The sequence below is a fragment of the Nestor notabilis genome, unplaced genomic scaffold, assembly GCF_000696875.1.
Source record: "Nestor notabilis isolate BGI_N333 unplaced genomic scaffold, ASM69687v1 scaffold18774, whole genome shotgun sequence".
Lineage (NCBI taxonomy): Eukaryota > Metazoa > Chordata > Aves > Psittaciformes > Psittacidae > Nestor > Nestor notabilis.
Genome location: NW_009924581.1, coordinates 2,685 through 22,867, shown reverse-complemented (window position 1 = coordinate 22,867; position 20,183 = coordinate 2,685). Strand labels below are relative to the sequence as shown.

Genomic DNA, 20,183 nt, shown 5'->3' with positions numbered 1-20,183 from the left:
TTTCCCTATTTTGCCTTCCTAGCTGCGCTGATAAAATATTCTGGATGCTTTTATTTCTAGCTTTGGAAGAAGAAGGTGTTTTTTGTCTTCCCCGGGTGTCAGTCAAAAAGAAAATGTTTACCAGATGTCTGTGTATGTAACCCCCTTTGAATCACTTCCCTGCAATCATTTCCTCTGCTCTCTCGCCTCCTCTTAAACACTGACATCTCTTTGTTTTCTCAATGGGGCTGAAGAGATTAGAGAACAGAAATCCCCTCGGGCTTCAAAGGCGGGGTTAGAGCTGCAGGGCACACTGATTCTCGTACTCTGCAGAGCCGGAGCCACTGTCTTGGAGAACCTGAAGTTGGAGTTGACCCGGGAGCACATCCCTGTGGTGTAGTAGGAGCTCCCGCACTCGTGGGACCAGAGAGGGCTGCAGGCCTGGGGAGGAAAATAAAGCATCACGGATGGGTTTGGAACTGCCACTTTATAATTGCTGCTTTGTAAGGCTGTTCTCTCTTTTGGCATCTTCTTCCCCATGGAAGAGCAGGTTTCTGAGCCCTGCAGTCCATGCAGCATGTGTATAAATACACAGAGAGGTGTATTTGCATTCATTTACATGCTGACATGCATGCGTCTGGGTTTTGCGTGCCTTTACATGCTGGTGTACACGGATCTAGTTTTACACTATGTTGTACATCCACCTTGGGGCACCCTCCCCATGCAGAGAGGCCAGACTGTGCCAAAGCCCCCCCTTCCTCACCAGAAAGCTGTTGTCCTTGGGGTTGGTGGCCAGGCTGAGGCCGAGGCGCATGTTGTCCTTCCGCTCAGAGACGTTGGAGAGCGTTACCCGTCCTTTGGAGAGAGGGTGAGGTTGGTACCACTCCTGAGCAGGGATGCTGAGCACCCATCCTGCATCCCCATGGTGCTCCCCATGGAGCAAGAGGGATATAGCTGAATGCTGCAGGAGTGGTCTCTGCCTGCCTACACTGCAGACTTTGTGCTTTTGCTTTATTTTGGGAGCATCAAGATGAGAATTGGTTTTTCCCCTCAGATGCCACAACCAAGAAAGAGAAAAGTCTTCTAGGGAATGAAGCTGTGAGTCAGAGATGGCATCTCTTGTGTTGTCAATCTTTAGGAAGAAACCCCTCTCTGAGCAGCTCTAGCATCTCATCTTCTATTGCCGGGCCAGCAGGCATTTAGTGACTGATTTATCTTTATGCATTGCTTTAATTTCCCATGTTTCACAAGCCAGAAACTGAGAACAGCCTCCAGGGCAGCCCTGTCTTTCTGTTAATGCCAGTATCATTTAGTTGTGACACAAACACTCTCATTCCTCCACTTCAGGGGCTCTGGGTAATGCAGCTCCCTGTGACCCAGGGCTCCCCCTTTGCTGTTTTGCCTGAGAAGCAAACCAAGAGGGAGAAAACTGGGCAGTTAATGGTAAAACTGGGGGTTGGTTTCATTGCCTGTGGCCCTTGGAAGCTTCTTGCTGAGGTTTAAATTAAGGGGAGGCTCAAAACCAGAGGTCTATAACCCGGAGCTCAGCCTGAAGCTGAGCAGCTTCCAACAACCCCTCAATTCTCCCCTGCAGACCAACCCTGAGCTTGCTTCACCTCACCACGGGCATGCACACCACAGCAAAGCCAGAGGAAAAGGGGCTTTATCCCACACCATAAATCCTCCAGCATCCCAGCTGCGGATGCTGCCACCCGCTGTCCTACTCTGGTACCCAAGTAACACACACCCTGCGACCACAGGGTCACGTATCAGCTCCTGCTTCTCCCCACTATGGGCATCTCTGCTGCCTGCTCACTGTCAGCTTGGCATCCCCCCAGGGCATCTCCATGTCTGGTTTTACTCAATGGCCTCAGTGGATTGTGCCAAGTAGACAAGTGAGTGGATTGGGAATAAATAAAATAAGATGTGCTCATGGAGCCAATCTTTTCATTTGAAACTCATTTCCAATGGGGAAAAGATTGCTTTTTAGCCAGATTCAAATTTACACACACAAGAGATTTATTTCCCCGAAGAATCTCGATGTTCTCATAGAAAATAACAAATAAAAAGCAAAAAAGAAAACAGTGTTAAAAAAACCCTTCAAAAAATCTGGACCCAATCAATCAAATATTGCAAAGGATCCAGATTTCCTCCTCTCTTTATCAGCTCTGGTAGAAAACAGGATAGTTCAGATTCATTAGGATGAAAAATGAAGTGAGAACAACTGCTCCAGTGATAAAAACTTGCCCCAAACGCCAGCGATGCTCCTCAGGACCATGAGAAAGTCCCTGGCTCTCACTTCCCCTGCTGAGATGGGGATGTGCCCATCAGGTGGCCCACTCTGGGCAGCAAAGGGGACTTGTTGCACTATCCTAATCCAGGAAGGGCATGTCCTGATATTGTGATATTGGCATGGTTGGTGCTAGACCAGCCCAAGAAACCCTGAAAGAGCCCTCTTTCTCCATCCAGGGAGATGGGATGGGGATGTCTGCAGGATTGGAGCACCTTCAGGGTTTCTCCTCCTGTGCTGGCACTGATGGGGCTGGGTGATAATTCCCCAAATACCAAAGCTATGGGAGCGGGCTGGATCCTGGGAAACATCTTTGCCCAGGGAATTGCTGTGGTGGGCATGTTGTCTGAGCATCCCCTGAAGAGGGAATACAGACATCGCCATGTGCAGTTGGGTATTTGCTAGAGGGACCATTATCCATTGATAAGCTCATCCTGATCAATTAATAAACTAGTTTAAGCTATGTTAAATAAATAACTACTTTACTTTATTCTGATCTGCTTGATTTTACCCTAATACTGCTTAAAGCTCAGCAGCAGGAGTAACGTAAACACCTGAAATAATTTCTTATCTAAAAATCCTCCTAAAACATGCAGTCCTCCTGGTTTTGGGGACAACCTGGGCAAGAGGGTGCATCTTTACAGATCAAAGCAGTGATGACAAACACCATGCTAAAATGCCCAGTTCCCCTCAGTGTGTGGTACCTAGGTTGAGTTTGGTGCAGTTGTTGTGGGTGTCGCTGGTCACGGGGCACTTGTAGACATCGCCCGTCTTCTGCTGGCCATTGGTTTCATAGGGAGCTCCCACCACCAGCCTGTGGGAAAGAGGGGTCCATCAGTGTGCAGAGGCTGGATGGGAGGTGTCGGCACGAACCCACAGACAAGAATTTCCCAGCCCAAGTCCCTGGCTCATGGTTGAGGAGGTGTCAGGAGAGGGGACACCATAATTCCCCCAGTCTGACTCAGTGCAAGCAGCAAAAGCACTAATTCGGCTTCCCCTTCCCATGACAGCAGCAGCAATAAGCTGGGGATGATGACTCAGTGCTGCTTGGAAGTAATGCCCACCAGATACCAAATAAAGAGCTTATATCCTAATAATAAATACATAACAATGTTGCTGCCCCATCCCTGGCAGTGTGCAAGTTTGGATGGGGCTTGGAGCAACCTGCTTTAGCGGAAGGTGTCCTTGCCTGTGGCAGGGGGTTGGAGCTGGAGGAGCTTTAAGGTCTCTTCCAACACAAACCAGTCTATGGTACTATGAATAGCAAGGAGGTGGTATAGCAGTAACAGCAGCTCACACTGGGATCCACAAGGAATTTTTGTGTGTGGCACATCAAAAGTATTTTTCCCCGCTTTTTCTTGTAGACTTGACCAAACAAGCACAAAACAGCAAACCAAATGAGAAGGAGGAGAGCAGGACCTGAGGAATTTGACCATTCCTTCCAGGCTAGTTCAAAAATACCCTCAACCACGAGTTATTGGCATTTTCTGCTCTCAATGTGTTTGCCCAAAATAAATCTGCTCCATTGCTTATTTTGATGTCAAAATCCTATCGGTGGATGCAACCATCCATGTCCGGATCACCCGATAAACAGGACCTCTTTTGTTCTGCATCACCCTCCCCAGCAGCTGGCAAAGTGACTGTCCCCAGCACAGATGTTCCCTGTTAGACCACAAATGGTCATTTTTTAAGCTGCAGCTTCTACAAAGACACTAAACACTCATTCCTTTATTCCATCACTAAAAAATGGAATTGCTCACCAAACTAAAAGTTCCAAATCCTAAGCAGTACCTAAGGATTCTCATGGAAATCCTTCCTGTCTTACAGCTTCTTTGCTAATGAGGATATTAATTAGGGGAAAATAATAACCATCTGGAGGTGTCCTCAACAGCATCCAGAAGCTCAGGGAAGTGTGGGATCTTCTCCCTGAGCTCTACAAGGAGTTTGCTCATGTCCCTCTTCCTCTGCCATGTTGTCAATGCCCATTTGCTCATGGTCAGACATGCGGGGAAGATGGAAGATGTGAAATGTGGGAGGGGGAGAGAACAAGACCTTGAAGATGAAAAGAAATAAAGGTTGAGACACTTCAGATGATAACATTCTCCTTTTCTAATTCTTAATTCCCAAAGATTTAGCATAAATGGGATTTAAGATGAACTTCTCAGAGCAGCTCCACCTTGATGAGCACCCCCCTTCCTGCAGGAAATCCTATCTGGGACTTTCCCATTGATTAACATTCACGTATTAATACTATCACACTTCCCATAAATAAATATTCCTAAACACCAGCTGTTATTAGGTCAAAGCATCTCATCCAGATGTGAGACAGTGAAGAGGGCAAACCACATTCGCCCAGTTCCCAGCCTCATGTCAGGGCTGGGAGCTCAAAGACAGCCCAACTATTTGCAGCCCCTGCCAGCAATGTGAAGCTCATGAAACCAGAATTCTTGTCTCCCAAAAGACAATGGCACTGTTTTCCCTTTCCAGTTAAATTTAAGTGATTAATTAGCTGAAACTGTCAAATTTTCATGGAAACTTGGCAGCTTAGGAAGAGGCTTTTCCAGCTGTTTGAAAGGTGCTGGTCACAAGGATGCTGTGAGTGGTCCCCGAAGTGGGCTGTCAGAGATGCTGCTCTGCTCAGCAGCTCACAGGATGCTTGCAAACCATTTCCTTTGCTTTGTGGTTTGTAAATCTGTGCTCTGAATGTTGTTTTCTCTTACAAGTAAAAATCCCATTCCAAATCACCCAAATCCAATCAGAGCATCTAACTGCAACAGGGAGCCCTGTTCTGTCCCCGCTCTCCTCCTCCCCACTCACCCTTGGGTCACCCCAAATCTCCGCAGAAGGTGACAATCCTCCCCATTAGCCACAGCCTGATGCTAAACAAGCAAAGCCCTCTTCAGCAGCCGACCCTTGCGTCATGGCTTGGCTAATAAATGAAGTTTTAAAAGCAAATAAGAACCAAACAAGCCCGCCCTCGCCTTCCTTTTCATGTGCTCCTTATGGGGACAACAAAAGCAAAATAGAAGAGGGGATTAAATGCAAAAAGGCACAGACTGCTCAGAGCAACATGTCTGAGGATGTATTTTTAACTTTCATCTGGGAAAAACAAGAGAAATAAGGAAAACCAGGCTGTTGGTGGAAATACTCGAGGAGCCTCAGTGCAGCCAGTGGAGCGGAAACTGGGTTTCTGCTTTGCAAGCAAAGCCCCCATGCTGGGGCCTGCTCCTGGTGCCCTGCCCGGGCTGCAGACATCAAAATGAGGTGTTAAACTCAATCTGCATCTCTGTTTAGCAGTGTTTTAAAGGGTTTTGTTACACTTGAGTGGCATGTGCAACACTCAACCCAAACCACTACCGTGCTTCAGTGCCTGAGACAATTAAAGTCACAGCAGCTCGGAGCTGATTGAGTGGTTGGGTTTTTTTCTCTCAGTCAAAACATGATCTGGTGACATTCCCTGTGTCACAGACACTAATTCATGGCAGTTATCTTGGTAACTAACCCCAGAAATGGTGTTTGGCTGGAGCACATCTCCTAGAAAAACTTCCGTCCCTGATTTGAAGGCATCAAGTGATGAAGAAGCCAGAGTTTCCCTGGGAAATCTTTTGCAGAGTTCACCCCTTCAGAATCCATGGATGTGCCTCCGGGCTCCTGCACTGAGCCAAAGCGATGTGCCCATCCCCAGCATCCCACCATCATCCTGGCTCTGGTTCTGCTTCTGTTACCCCGTCCCTATTTACCTTCATTTATTATTCTCTACTACATAAATTGTTCATTTCTACCCGTTGCCCTTAAGGTGCTGTTGTCTTTTCCAAACCCTTCCTCCTGCCAGGGCTGTATTAACCAGCATCTTTGCCCAGACATAGCTCAGCCACTTGCCCCATACACATGATGATCCCACACCCTAACCTGAGCGTCCCAAAGAGACCTCTCAACCTTTTTGCAACCCAGCAAATTCCTATTTTAAGGGAATAACCCTCCCCTGGCACATCAGGCTCCCTGGGTGCATTGAGGAGATGTTGAAAAGCTCATTTTGAGCCTTAAGTTATTTTGATTAAATGGAAAGAAATCAGGAAAGGAAGGTATGTCTCGCTGGTGAGCCGGGAACACAGGGATTAGGGAAGGAATGGAGAAGCAGCTATACTTTTCACAGGATTTTTCAATCAATGGGACACTTAATCTCCTGTAAGGCAAATTCACTTGCAGTTAATTTAGTCAAGATGGAACTGGATGAAGAAGTGATTCAGGAGGTTCAGGAAAGGGAGGGCTCAGCTATGGAAAACTTTAAACGGGATCAGAGCTCCTCGGAGGGAGTGTGACAGAGGAATGGACCTTGGAGTGTTTTTCTCCACACTGGTGGAAAAAAATACCTAGTGGGATTCCAAGGAGGGGCTGAAACAGTGGGGGAGGCAATGAGAGGGTGGCACAGGAGGATGTGGGACCTGAAAATGAGCCTTTGGGCTGACAGCAGCTTTTTGTGCAGCCTCTGGCAAATCATTTGACCAATCTCTGGTCAATTTTTCATCTTTGAATATGAGACAGCTCTGCTGAGGAGCACAGGCCATGTAGGATGGCTCTGCTGGTGGGCTTTAGAGCCCATTGCTCATTCCTAAGTCTCCCTGTATTACCCCAGTTAATAGAATCATGGAATGGTTTGGGTTGGAAGAGACCTTAAAGCTCCCTCAGTTCCAACCCCCTGCCACGGGCAGGGACACCTTCCACTAGAGCAGGTTCTCCAAGCCCCTGTGTCCAACCTGGCTTTGAACACTTAGACAACCTTAACAGACAACCTACTAACTACTTAATAGACAACTTAGTAGTACAGTGCTCCATCCCCACATCTGGGGGTTTCTCTGCCTGCAGGAGGGTGTACATCTGCCACTAATGCTCACAAGCACCCTTGGTTGTTATTCTTTCAAAGGCGGATCAGTGTTTCTCCTGCCTTAGGACAAACACTCTCATTGCAAAGTGAAACACAAACACGACTGTAATTTCCCAGCAGCTGTGTGCACCGGGCTGAGCCGAGCAGGGAACGATGCTCCTAATTACACATCCCATTCCACAGTGCATCTGCAAACCCCTTCCGTGTCTGGGCAGGAGCTGGTGAACCATTTCCTTCTACACCAAGCAGCCACGTCACAGATACAGCCCCGAGGGGACCCGGGCACAAGCAGGAGCTGAGCCCTGCTTGATGCTGCAGCAATTCCACAGCATCCCAGTAGGCAAAATCACTGGCACTCTTCTTAAAATAGCATCTGGTGGGAGCACTGCACAACATGTCTGAGGAGCTCGCAGCATACTGTGGTCAGCAGTAATGATACTTGCTTGGTTCTCCTGCTGTAATTCTTTCCCTTGTACTTAGGGATATTGTAATAAAGAGGTGTTTACAGGCGAGGCCTCTCAATGATTCTTGGCCTGGCCGTGGGTTTCCACTGTGGCACAGGGATTTGCTGCTCCATGTTCTCTGCAGGCTGCATGTGTCCCTCGGGACTCGTGTGATCTTTGGCTTTCTCCTGCAAGTTTCCAAAGCAAATGCTGATCTGTGACTCTGGTTCTTGCCAGGTGCCTCTTGTTTTCCCCAGTCACCCATTATCACCAGTTAACAGTGTTGGGGGGTCCCCCACCCATGGATTTCTGCATTGGAGGCACTGTTGGATCACTGGCTCCAATATCACAGCTCAGTACAGCTGCCCTGGACCAGAGCACCAAGCCTCCAGCCCTCAATAATGAGGCTGTGAATGCAAAGACCTTTTAATGGGTGAATAATGTGGGCTGGAGAGGACCAAGACCCCCTTCCTCCATAGAAGAAGTGAGCAGCACACATGTACCGTGGTGGCACAGCAGGACTCAGCAACCATCCTCCTCCAGTCTCACCTCTGCAGGGGCGCTGGTGTCTGGATGCTAATGCTATGGTGCAATGAGGATGCTTTAGAAACTGCAAAGGAGACAGTTTTCCTCTCTGATCCAAAGACTTGTGCTTGGTGGGCCTCCTCCAGCTTGTCCTCAAAATCCTAGTGCTTCTCAAAGGGGGAAGCCCACCCATGCATTACAGCAAGCAAAGGTAGGTGAGGGAATTAGAGGTTTGTAAAGCCTCTGGTAAACCCACAGGGTTGGGGCAGAGGAAATTTCCCCCTTTGCAGGGGGAAGGCGGGATAGACATGCTGCAGGGATGCCTGGGAATCATAGAACCAACCTGGCCTTGAACACTGCCAGGGATGGGGCAGCCACAGCTTCTCTGGGCACCCTGTGCCAGCACCTCAACACCCTCACAGGGAAGAGCTTCTGCCTCAGAGCTCATCTCAATCTCCCCTCTGGCAGGTTAAAGCCATTCCCCTTGGCCTGTCCCTACAGGCCCTTGTCCAAAGCCCCTCTCCAGGTTTCCTGGAGCCCCTTTAGGCACTGGAGCTGCTCTAAGCTCTCCCTGGGCAGCTGAAGAAGCCGTGGGACAGCTGCTCTCCTCTGGCTGGATTTACCACGAAGCCCAAATCCCCATTTCTGCACGTGCCTCCCGTCAGATCCTTTGAGGACAAAATTACCAAGTGCAGTTTTGCTTTCCCGCTGGATGGAGTGGCAAACCCTTTCCTTCCTCCTCTTGGTTAGTAGGAGGCTGAAATAGTGTGTCAGTGGGTGCAACCTGGGTTTGCCTGCAAGGGGATGTCCTCCTGCGAGCCCTACAGTAACACAAGACCACATCTTTTTTTCTGAGTAGACCAAATGCTTTCTAAAACACACATAAAAGAAAGGAAAGGGCCCAACCTTGCAGCTGACGCAAACCAGCCCCAGAGCCTGTGATAACCATGGTGCTTTATGGCCAGGAGGATCTGCTGCAGGGATGTCAGATGTCCTGTGCCCTCAAAGACACCCTGGGAAGGTGCCAGGCAAGGCAGCCCCAAAGAGCTTAGGAGATGGGGAGGGTACCCCACACCCTGCGGGCAGCCCATGCCTGCACCCCGGCGTGGTGGGAGGGAGAGCTGGGAGCAGACATTATCCCTGTGCTGGAGGAATGCTCTGCAGTTATGTACCCTTTCACCAAAATAATCCAGGCACTCGGGTACCGGCCAAACCACAGGAGAATTGGAGCCAAGAAAGCCTCTCGCAGTAGTAGGGAAATAGCAAACCTTTAACTGTTTTTCCAGATCAGCACAATTATAGCTTTAAATCCACAGAGCAGATTTTTCTCTCTTCTCCCTCCTTCTTTTTGCCTTTGGCTAGGCTCAGACTGGAAACGTCATGTCTGTGCCTGGAGGAGCCGTGGGGATGGGGCTCAGGAGGATGCCCCATTCCAGGGATCCTCGGAATGAGGTTAGCCTTGCAAGGATGGGTTCTTGCTGAGGGCAGTGGGGAGCACCTAAAGAGCATCCAGCATCCCAAACACTGGACCTGCAGTCCTTGAAGCCCATCGGCTGCCAGCATTGCAAGGACCAGATCCCCAGCCCTGTCGCCTCGCCAGCGGCATCAGCGAAGTCCCGGCCACAGCCAGCTCGGGAATGCTGTGCTTATTAGTTTTACAGCTTCTGAAGGCTAATGGATGTTTATTCCCAGGGTTTTCCTTCCACAGCCAGTCCGCCTCAAGCTTCGTTTTTCACATAGCTGGAAGCTTTTCATCCGCAGAGAGAAGTCAGCACAGGGAAGAAGTCCCAGCACTCGCAGCATGGAGCATCAGGGCTGCTGCTGTCTGCTCCATGGAGGCACAACCTGCATCCCTGGCCCCTTTCCCTCTCCTGCTTCTGTACTGGGGCGTCTAGTGGCAATGGAAAGCTGAGGGCAGTGGTTGGTGTGTCCCCCTGTGCACATGTGGGAGGAGGGAATGGGTCCTTTTGTCCTTCCTTAGGGAGTGACACAGCTCCTGCTCATGGGATGATGGGGAGCAATTAAAAAAAAGCAATTGGGAAAAGGAGATGAAAGATGGAAGGAACATTTTTTTAACCTTTTTTCCCCTGATTCTGGACCTCTAACAACATTTTCTTCATGTGATTACAGTTTGTTGACCACAAATACCCATGAGCAGCAAGAGAAGAGCACACATAGGGATGGAGCTTCCACATTTGAAGGACACATGTCCCATGTGCGTTTGGGGAAACTCCATGCATGTTTGAACACACTTATTTTGCCCAAATACACCCATCCACAGCAACAAACCTGCCTGATGTCCAGGCACACCTGAAATACCCCTAAAATGACATGAACCAAAGCACAACTTAGGGCAGAAACTGCTCGCCACCTCAGGTCAACACCAGCATCATCTCTGCCCTTACAGTAACTCACTTTCCTTCAAACAAAACTCCTGCCAGGCCACTTTGCCCAAGCACAGGGAGCTCCTATTTTCCCCATGGTTTCACCCACGATGCTTACCAAGGATGCTCAGACCCCATAACACCGGGTACCACTTGCCCTGCCTGCACCAGCTGTGCCTCAGGGCAGGGCAGCCACTGCCCGACTGCTGCTGTATGGAACTACTCTTCACATTAGGGTGAATATCAGTAGCCTGTTGTCATTCTTTCCATTCACATACTTGGAGAAGGCACTTGGGTTGCACCTTCAGCTTAACGAAAGAGGGGAGAACGTGTTGAGAGAGAAGTCTGAAAGCCACTTGCTGCTCTGGAAGATGGTGAGCAGAGAAAAGCCACCCCATGAACTGACGAGCTTTTTGAGCAGTGTGTTCCAACCTTCTTTTCCCCTGGAGTTTAATAACCTGAATTTTTTCCTCCCAGATTTTCCACTATCAGGGTTGCACTTGCAGCCCCCACGTGCAAATGACCTGGCTCCTTCATCAACAGGTTAGAAAAAGGGAAATAGTCACAACTAAAAATATACCTGGAGAATATGATATATAAGTTTGTATACACTCAAATATGTCTTTACACACACACATACATATGTGTGTGTATATATGTGTGTGTTTGTGTATAAGATGCTTTGAAACCCTTCTGAAGGCATCCACACTAGCAAAAAGCAGCATGAAAAGACAGACTGACGGATAGGTGCCAAAGTCCTCAGATTCCACATATGGTATTTGGCAGCCGGGTCTCTGCACGTTGTTATAACCATCACTCCTGTATGAACCCCTTCTGAGATAACCATTTAGTTCCTCTGAGCTCTTCTGCATTTCAATAGGTTTTGTTGAGCTCCTCTGGGATGATATTGAACGATGCTCGTCTGGCTTCTACCAGCAACTGGGGTTTCATCTTTGCATCTCCATTTCTCCTGCCAGCTCCTGGGCTTGGCCAGGGCTCAGCAGAACTGTTATGCTGCTCTCTCTGTACTCCCTTGGTTTATACTATAGATATTTTGTTTGTTCAGTCATTTATCCTTTAACCAGAGTGAGTCATGGTGGCTTCATTTTTAACTGTGTACACATATTTAATAGACATTTTGTATGGCATAATTGCATATTCAAAAAGATGCTGTACTTATGTATAGAAACGCACTCATTCTGTGCACAGAACATCCCTTCCTTCATGCAGAGGAACCAACAGAAGAGAAAACTACAGCTGGGTCCTGCCTGGTGCTGGCAGGAGGGATGTGAAAGGACCAAAATGAGCCAGAGCTGGTCTTTGCTCCAGTGTGCAGCTGGGAAAGGGGGAGAAACTCCTCCCCTTGCTGGTCCCCAGGGAAGTCAGTGCTCGACCAGCCCATCAGTGATGGTGGCATGAGGGGAAAAAAAGGCATAAGAGCCCCCAAAGAGCACAAGAATTGCAGTTCCTCTGCCAGGGTGCAGCCAGGGTCATGCCTAAAATAAATAGCACTTACAGCTAAAATTGGGCTGAACATGGTAAAAAATTGGTGTTTTCCACAAATCTCCATAGGGCCTTTCCCTCAGAGAGCTCACTTTGGGCAGAAATCTCTGCAGAACATCAAAACCAGCCCATGCAGGCACTGAACACCCAATGGCTCAGCTACTGGTGCCATCCCCACCTGAGAAACCAAATCCTGAGGGGCATGAGGATCCCTCATAAATGCCTTGCCCAGGATCTCTGCAAGATGGGCTGAGGGATGGGAAAAGCTAGGCTGCATCTGTGCCCTGCATTCCCTGCTCAGGGGTGGGTGAGGATGGTCCTTCCTTGAAAGCAAGGGGATACTTTTGGCATGTTTAAGATGGAATGAGATATGGAAAAGGGATAGTCTCCAGAGAGGCAGGGAAGGATGTGATGGCAAAGACACTTGGTTCCTGCTCCTTATCTGCTTTGGAGGACCACCATCTCTGAACAGCCTTCCCGGGCTTAGCCCTGACTGGCACAGACTCATAGAGAAAGCCCTGCAATTGCTGCATGCAAACCTGTTTGTGGACCATAGGGGTGTCCCCCTGCAAAGATGCTCTGGGACCTGGCTTCTGGAGAGAGTCATCCTGGCCATAAGCAACCCTATGCTCGGTCTTGAGCTGAAGCAGTGGAAAAACTCACCACCACCACCACGCAGATGTGAGTCCCTGAACTTTAGAGAGGGTACATTGCTAAAATACCTGTGCAGGACCCATCTTCTGCAATGGGGCAGAGGCAGCTTCGTGGGGTGCACCCCAGGCAGCCTCCTCCCTTCCCAGCCCATCCCAGAGCGCATGCTCCCGCTGGGAAGCTGAGCCTTATCCCACCATTCATAGCTTTGTGAACATTAACTCAGGTCTCTGCTGGAAGGAAACAGTGACCCAGAGAGTGGAAACATCACCATGGGTTTAATTGCAAACAGCTCCCCAGATGCAGTGGGGGCACTGGAGCTCGGACAGCCCCCACAGCATCAGCATCATCCTATTAACTGCATGCGCGGGACCGTTCGGGAAAAGCACACAATCCTTGTGGGAAGCTGGGGCTTGGAGCCAGTGGAAAGGCTCACCACAGTGTGCCTGGGCTGCTGGCCCCAGCCTTCCATCAGGGAAGCAGAGAGCAGGCAGGTTTGGGGCCATGCTGATGGCAGCTGGGGAGACCAAGGTTAAACCAAATCACCCTGCTCCTCTTTGCAGTGAAATAGCTCAACTTGAGGACACAAGACAGGGTCCAGCCCCATGCCCCCCCATCAGCAAAGGTCAGAGGTTTGAGTTGCAGGGGTATCCATCTGCACTAATCACGTTTGCTGTCATCCACCCATAGGGCAGATCCTTCAGCTCCAGTGTCACCGAGTTGTAGGGAATTTGGTGGGCTTTTGAGTTGCCCTCGTCACTGCAGCATCCAGATGTGCTCGTGGAGAGCACTGAGGGTCTCTGCCAACATCTGTGCAGGATGCCCCAGTGGGGACCAGCCCTGGCAAGCAGCAAAACCTGCCACGAAACCCAAAACCTGCACAAAGCCCATCCAAGCCCCATCCTGTACTCCTGATGGACACAGGCAGGTCTGAGCACTTCTGCAGACCACAGCTCCTTGGTGGAAACTGTATTAAAGGGGATGGCCTCAACCCAAAACCCAGATGGGTTTCCAGCAAGCACTGGAGGCCAAGGGGCTGCGGGAGCCATGGACCTGCCTGGAGCAAAGCCCCATGCACAGCACCTGCCGTTAAGAGGCAGGAGCCAAAGCACAGCACCCTCCATTCACACACATCATCAGATACAAACTATGCTGTCATTCCCCATATAAAGCTCCTCTTTTGAAAAGGAAAAGTGTTTCTATTCTCTGCATTGCCCAAGCTGGCTTGGCACCAGCAGCACTAAGAGCAAGCCTCAGTTTCCCTCTGAGCAGCAGCACTGGTGATTAGACGGAGCAGAAGGAGAAATCCGGTGTTTTGGGCAGGTTACTTTAGATCCCCCCCTCTCCAGAGCCTGGCGCAAAGTTCACTCACCATTTCTTCCCCCCGATGTCATGCTGCTGCACTGTGTAGCCAAAATACGCTTCCTTGGAGCCAGCTATGATTTTGGGTCTCTTGGTGTCAATGTTGAAGGTGTCACTGAACCCTGGTGAGAGAAAAGAAGGATCCTGTCAGTCAAAGTGCCGAGATGGGAAGAGAAAACACCTCTTCACTATGGTCAGAGACTGAACAGGTCACCCCAAGAGGGTGGCAGTGTCCACGCATGGAGATATTCAAACCCCAACTGGACAAAGCCCTGGACAACCTGCTTTTGAGCAGGGCTTGGACTGGGTGATCTCCAGAGGTGCCTCCAACCCCAACCATCCTGGGAATACTGTTCCCCAAAACTGTATAATAAACCTGAGGAGCATCCTACATGAAACAGGGGTGGTTTTATCCCATCACAGCACCCCCACGTCATGACATCCCCACAGCCAGCCATGAGGGAAAGGAGGCTGCAAGATCCTCACCTGCAGACACCCATCACTCCTCTCTCCAACACTGAGCCTCCAAGGAGCAGCTACCCCAAAGCTGCAGCTTTAAGCAGGTTCAATTATAGGGTTTATAGACCTCAGCTGTGCAAGCCCTGGAGGTAACCCCCTTCCCCAGCCCACCTGCAAAGGGCCTTCATCCCATCAGGCACCATTGTGCTCCTCGGGGTGCCCACCACTGCTACCAGAGCAGAAAGTGTGTTTCTGGTTTTACCCAATCATGATAAAGGGTGATAAAATCAATAACGGAAAAAAGGTGTTTTTCCTCTAGGCTGCTGTAAAAGTGAATGAGGTGAAGCCAGGGATGCCAGGACAGGCATGGGGAGGGGAGAGCACCCTCCTCCCCTCTGACAACTCCAGGAGCAACTTGCTTGCCAGGCAGCAAATCCTGGGGGATTGGTCTGGCATCTCCTCCCTTTGCCAGCAGCTGAACCCAGGGCCAGAGTGCTTTAGGGTTGCGGGAGATGTCCCTTTGCCTATCCATGGGTTCAGGAGCTGCCTGAATCATGCCCACAGCCTCCACGGGTGCATTCAACAGAGAAATTGGTGAGGGCGAAGACTACCCCTGGGCAGCCAGAAGAGCACAGCTTGTGCCAAGAAGCTCCAGCTCTGCATTGCCTCTATTCTTGGTGGATGCAAGATGCTGCAGCCCAGAGAAGCTGTGGCTGCCCCATCCCTGGCAGTGTTCAAGGCCAGGTTGGACACAGGGGCTTGGAGCAACCTGCTCTAGTGGAAGGTGTCCCTGCCCGGGGCAGGGGTTGGAAGTGGAGGAGCTTTAAGCTCCCTTCCAACACAAACCATTCCATGATTCTATGAGATCCTACGGTCCACCTCCCATAGTCCACAGGTATCAGCCCATGATACCCCAGTGCACATCTTTATCCAAGACACATACACTTTGGCTCAGGCCAGCAGCCCACCCAAACCCTCCATGGGTGCAAATGCTTCACAACTTCCACAAGGACATGTTGGGATTTTTATCTTAGTAATGTTATGTCCTCCCTGGCTTTATTAAACATAGAGGGACATGGTCCAGGAGGACTGTGTGGGAGATGGTGCTGCAGGGATGGATACAGATAGCCAGGGTATCCGGGATCTTCATACACCTTTGGGCAGAGAGTAGCTGCTGGGTGGTTCATGTAAATGAAATATCTTGGCATCCTTCCTAAGGAGAGCTTTTAAAGGACCAGAAAGATCGTGTTTGGTATTTATAGGAGTATAAAGGGGTTGTCAGCAGGAGAGGCTGGGAATGCTGCTTCCCAGGCAAAAGAATACAGGATGGGAAGTGTTTTGATAGGTAGGAATGTTCAGGATAAACCTGATTTTTGCGGTCCTAGAAACAAATCTGCAGCACTGGCTCCATCAGCAGAGAAGTGGGGAGCCTAGCCAAAGAACGCTGAGGTAAGGAGCTTTGAGATCCTGCAAACAGAAACTCTAGAAAGCAGGGAGGGGAAGGAGGCGGGGATGGGAGCCAGCACATTTTGTGGTACATTGACCTTATTTAACATCACGAAACAAACAAACCTCCTCCAAGTTAACTGTTACCCACTGGAGAAGCAGAGGCCAGGACTGGCCTTTCAGAGGAGTGATGGGCAAAGGGAGGGATGGGGAGGTTGTGGGGAGCTGGGAGCACCCTGGGGTGGTACCAGTGAGATGGGGTGGCACCTGCCTGAAAGAGGGGGGGTCTTTAGGGGAAGGGTTTTTATACGTCAGGCAAGGTTCAATTCCAGGCAATGAAGAGGCATCATCACCTGGGTGCAGAGCAAGGGTCAGAGAGGATGTGATGGGTTTTGTTCTGCAGAATCCCAGGCAGAGGTTTTTGGGGAGTGGGAACACTGGGACAAGTTGGGAACCCCCATCCCACGGCACATTGCTTTAGGACACTGTTGTGGAGCCAGTCTGGTCATGAAAAGCAACAGAAACCCCCAAATAATGTTTCATAAAGTGCATATGTATCTGAACCAGGGGAGCAGGGAGAAGGACTGCAAGTGACTGGTGCCACTCATCATGCTGCAGCATCCCAGTCACAGCAGGAGAGGTGATAGGGCTGGAAAAACAAAAGGAACTGTAAGAAAGCTTCCGGGCACTGGATACAGAGGGGAGGGATTTCAGGAAGCCGATAGTTGTGGGTGCATTTGAGGCAGAAAGGGGAAAGTAATAAATAATCAGAGGATATTTAAACTGGTTTAAGCTAATGGGAGCTTTCTGAGAGGTTGTCCGGGAGATTTAGCAGCCCAAAGAACCGAGTCTCATTTTCTTGTCAGGAGTGACATCACTGTCATAAATAAGTGACCAAAAGCCACATATTTTGCTTGTGAGGCTGCCAAGGCAGGAAGCCTCAAATACCTCCTCTCAGAACTGCAGCTTCTGTCGAGTCCAAGCTCTTGATTCTTGTCAGGTCAAATATTGAGAAGGAAAAAAGAACAAAACACATTTGGGGAACAATACTGGGAATAAAAGGCACCTTTCCTGCCAGAAAGGATAAAAAAAATAAGTCCTCCCTGTAAGGAAAACCTCCGGAATGGGGATGGTCTCAGGGCTCCAGAACCATCCTCATGCCCACAACTCTGCCTGTGCCTCCTGCCTGCATCTTTTGGGCAAGCAACGGGATTCACCTCTAGCAAAGGGACTCTGGGAAGGTGCTATAACACATCCTGGTGGTGCTTGCTATGATGCCCCAAGTCTGCATTCTGCTGCCATAAGATGTTTGAGGCTTCAGCTCCAAACCTTTATGATTTAAGAAGATGTGAGAGTTTCCTTCTCTTTGTTTTTTGACTGCAAGGAAAATGCTGTCAATATGTTTGAGCGCATCGTGCAAACCCAGCCTGGTTCACCAGCCTCCACCACATTCATAGAGTTTCTGGAGAGAGGCAGTGATATGGTGGGGAGAAGCATCTGAAAGGCTGCAGCAGAGTCCAGCCCGTAAGAACCTGTGTCTGAACCTGCGTGGGGTCTTCTGCTGAATTACCTTCCAGTATCTGAAGGGGGCTACAAGGATGCTGGAGACAGACTCTTCGTCAGGGACTGGAGCGATAGAACAAGGGGTAATGGGTTCAGACTGAAACAGGGGAAGTTCAGGTTAGACTTTGGGCAGAAGTTCTTCCCTGTGAGGGTGCTGAGGTGCTGGCACAGGGTGCCCAGAGAAGCTGTGGCTGCCCCATCCCTGGCAGTGTTCAAGGCCAGGTTGGACACAGGGGCTTGGAGCAACCTGCTCTAGTGGAAGGGTCAGAACTAGATGAGCTTTAAGGTCCCTTCAACCCAAATCATTCTGGGATATGTCAAAAACCTAGAGTGTGCCAGGGTCGAGCAGCTCAGTCTGGCACTTTGAAACAATCCTTGCTGTTCTTGTTCCCGATTCCTCTCTCGTCACTCAGGCCCATCCAGGAGAGGTCACCTCTGCCATGGAGCATCAGGTCCATGGACTTCAGCATCGCTGCTGTGATCCCTGCATTGTCAGTGTCGTTGGGAATGCTGCAGGCTACCCAGTGCTGGGCTGACCCCATCCCCACAAGGGCTTTGGTTGCATTGGAACCTCCTCTACAACCATGCACATTAATTTTTCTTTTCTGAGGATGGAAATATTTAGCTTATCTAGAAAATATTTAAGCTTTATATAGGGGTTTTGGGCAAAAGCCCCAAGAAGGAGCAGAGTGGGCCACGTGTCCTTGTTTCCCTCTAGCTTTAATCCCTCTGAAGCTGAATGAGATGCTGAAAACACGAGATTCCTCTCCAGGTCGCTATCTCAAAGCCAGCATTTGTCATCAGCTATTAGGAAACAACCCAGGGTCTGGTGGCTGCTGCAGCTGTGGATGGAGAGCCAGGGAATACTGAGGATGAACAGAGGATCAGTCATCGCCGGCTCGTGTGTTGTGACATTCCTGGTTACCCACAAGATCTCTGACAAACAGGCTTGGGGCGTTAGCTACACCAGTACCTTGTGCTGCCATAACTCCAGCTTTCTGGCCCCCAGAAGCTGGGAAGGAGCCTGTTGATGGCCATGTTTCACAGCCCTAAGGAACATGTGGATTATTCACTTGCAGCACATTCATTAGTGATAATACCAGTACCCCAGGAAAGCAATATGTTGTGGAGGGAATGGGGGTTTGGCTTCTCAGGGCCCCATGTACCTCAGGGGGTTGTTTATCAGGCCTTCCCTGGTCAGTAGATGGACAACTTGTAGGTGAGGTTCCACTCAGCCCCACAGCTGGGGCTGTGCAGCCACCCAAATGAAGTACCCTCCATCAAAGCCTGGACTGGAGGGTCCCTTGGGAACCCACCTGGACAATCCCAAACATGCCACATGGAGCCAGCATGATGGTTTTACCATTTGGTGACTCTTTAGAAAAGGATGGAGCCAACCACCTTCACTTGAAAACTGATCCAGTGAAGGAAAACAGATGCATGGTCTACTCAAAGGAAGCTATCATGAATCTGGAGGAGGCCTCAAAGACGCTCCAAGGGCTGGAGCAGCTCTGCTCTGGAGCCAGGCTGAGAGAGCTGGGCTGGGTCAGCCTGGAGAAGAGAAGGCTCCTGAAGGGGAGACCTTAAAGCAGCTTACAGGCTAGGATGGACAGGGCTTGGAGCAACCTGGTCTAGTGAAAGCCGTCCCTTCCTCTCAGGAATTGAATGAGCTTTAAGGTCCCTTCCAACCCAAACCATTCTGTGGTTCTGTCTCAGCGCATCCTCCCTGGATCCTTCTGGAAGCTGCAGTGTCAATGAACTGCCACTGAAGGTGTTTAACAAGCCATGGCCCAGCAACCCATGGCTGGACTCTCCTGCTTTCAGCCTGGAACTCTACCCTGCCTCCACCAAAGCCTTGAGGAAGAGGAGATGGCCTGACCTGAAGTTTAGGGACACCGTGGGGTGAAGCACCCGAGGGTTTACACCAGCACAGGCAGCGCTGCCAGCACAGCAAAAGGACCATTCCCATGGAAGCACATCCCAACCCTGTACCCTCAGCTCAGCCCATGGCCCCAGGTCAGTCCCACACATTGCATAAACTTCCTTTTACTCCAGGTAGCAAATCACCAACATTAGTTTTCATCAAAGTACACCAGCCCACAGCCACTACTCATCCTGGTCCGGAGACCACCATGGAGCAATGGAAGCATTAACCCTTCTTGCTGGCACATGGCTTATGTTTGCTTCAGCAGCACTGCCGCTGCTGGCTACTCCAGGAGCAGGCAGAAACATTCAAGGTAGAAATCCCCGTAGATAGAATCATATAAAGCAAAACCCACGGGCAGAAACGCTCACATGGAGGATTTCTCTCAAGCCCAAGGTGGAGCCGCCGCTTTGCCACATCCCCCCTGCTCCCCTCAGCAATACCGATCACACATCTCCAAGCAGCACTTCTTTAAGGGGCTTCCCCCCTTGGGCTCGGTTGCCCACGTAAGCAGAGCCGGGGCCGTGCCGGCAGCTCCACGCAGGCAGCCCCACGCCCGCTGCCGCCATGCAGGGCGCACACATGTTCCCTATTAAGCAAAGGAAGGCGGCTCGGCTGCGGCTTGCTTTCAAGGATGGAGCAGCAGCACAATTAGAAAGGGGGGAAAAGGGAAAGAAGGAATGAAAGAAACCGCCCTGGTGCGCTTTTGCATCGGTATGTTCGGAGCTGTGGAGCCGCCGGAGCGCTGCCGGTGAGGCGGGAGCCGGTGGCA

At 50.2% G+C, this 20,183-nt stretch overlaps 1 protein-coding gene across 1 annotated transcript in view; it reads right to left on the bottom strand.

Annotated features, from left to right (window-relative positions):
* The window catches only part of LOC104404280 (integrin alpha-11-like), a gene marked incomplete at its 3' end in the record, with an annotated part of 25,405 nt that overhangs the window by 4,475 nt on the left and 747 nt on the right, over nucleotides 1-20,183 (bottom strand). Inside the window, exons 2-5 of the mRNA XM_010012671.1 lie at nucleotides 14,030-14,141; nucleotides 2,974-3,083; nucleotides 743-834; nucleotides 306-420 (exon numbers count right to left, since the gene is read on the bottom strand). Coding sequence (XP_010010973.1) covers nucleotides 306-420; nucleotides 743-834; nucleotides 2,974-3,083; nucleotides 14,030-14,141 — 429 coding nt within the window. The remainder of the gene's footprint in view (nucleotides 1-305; nucleotides 421-742; nucleotides 835-2,973; nucleotides 3,084-14,029; nucleotides 14,142-20,183) is intronic.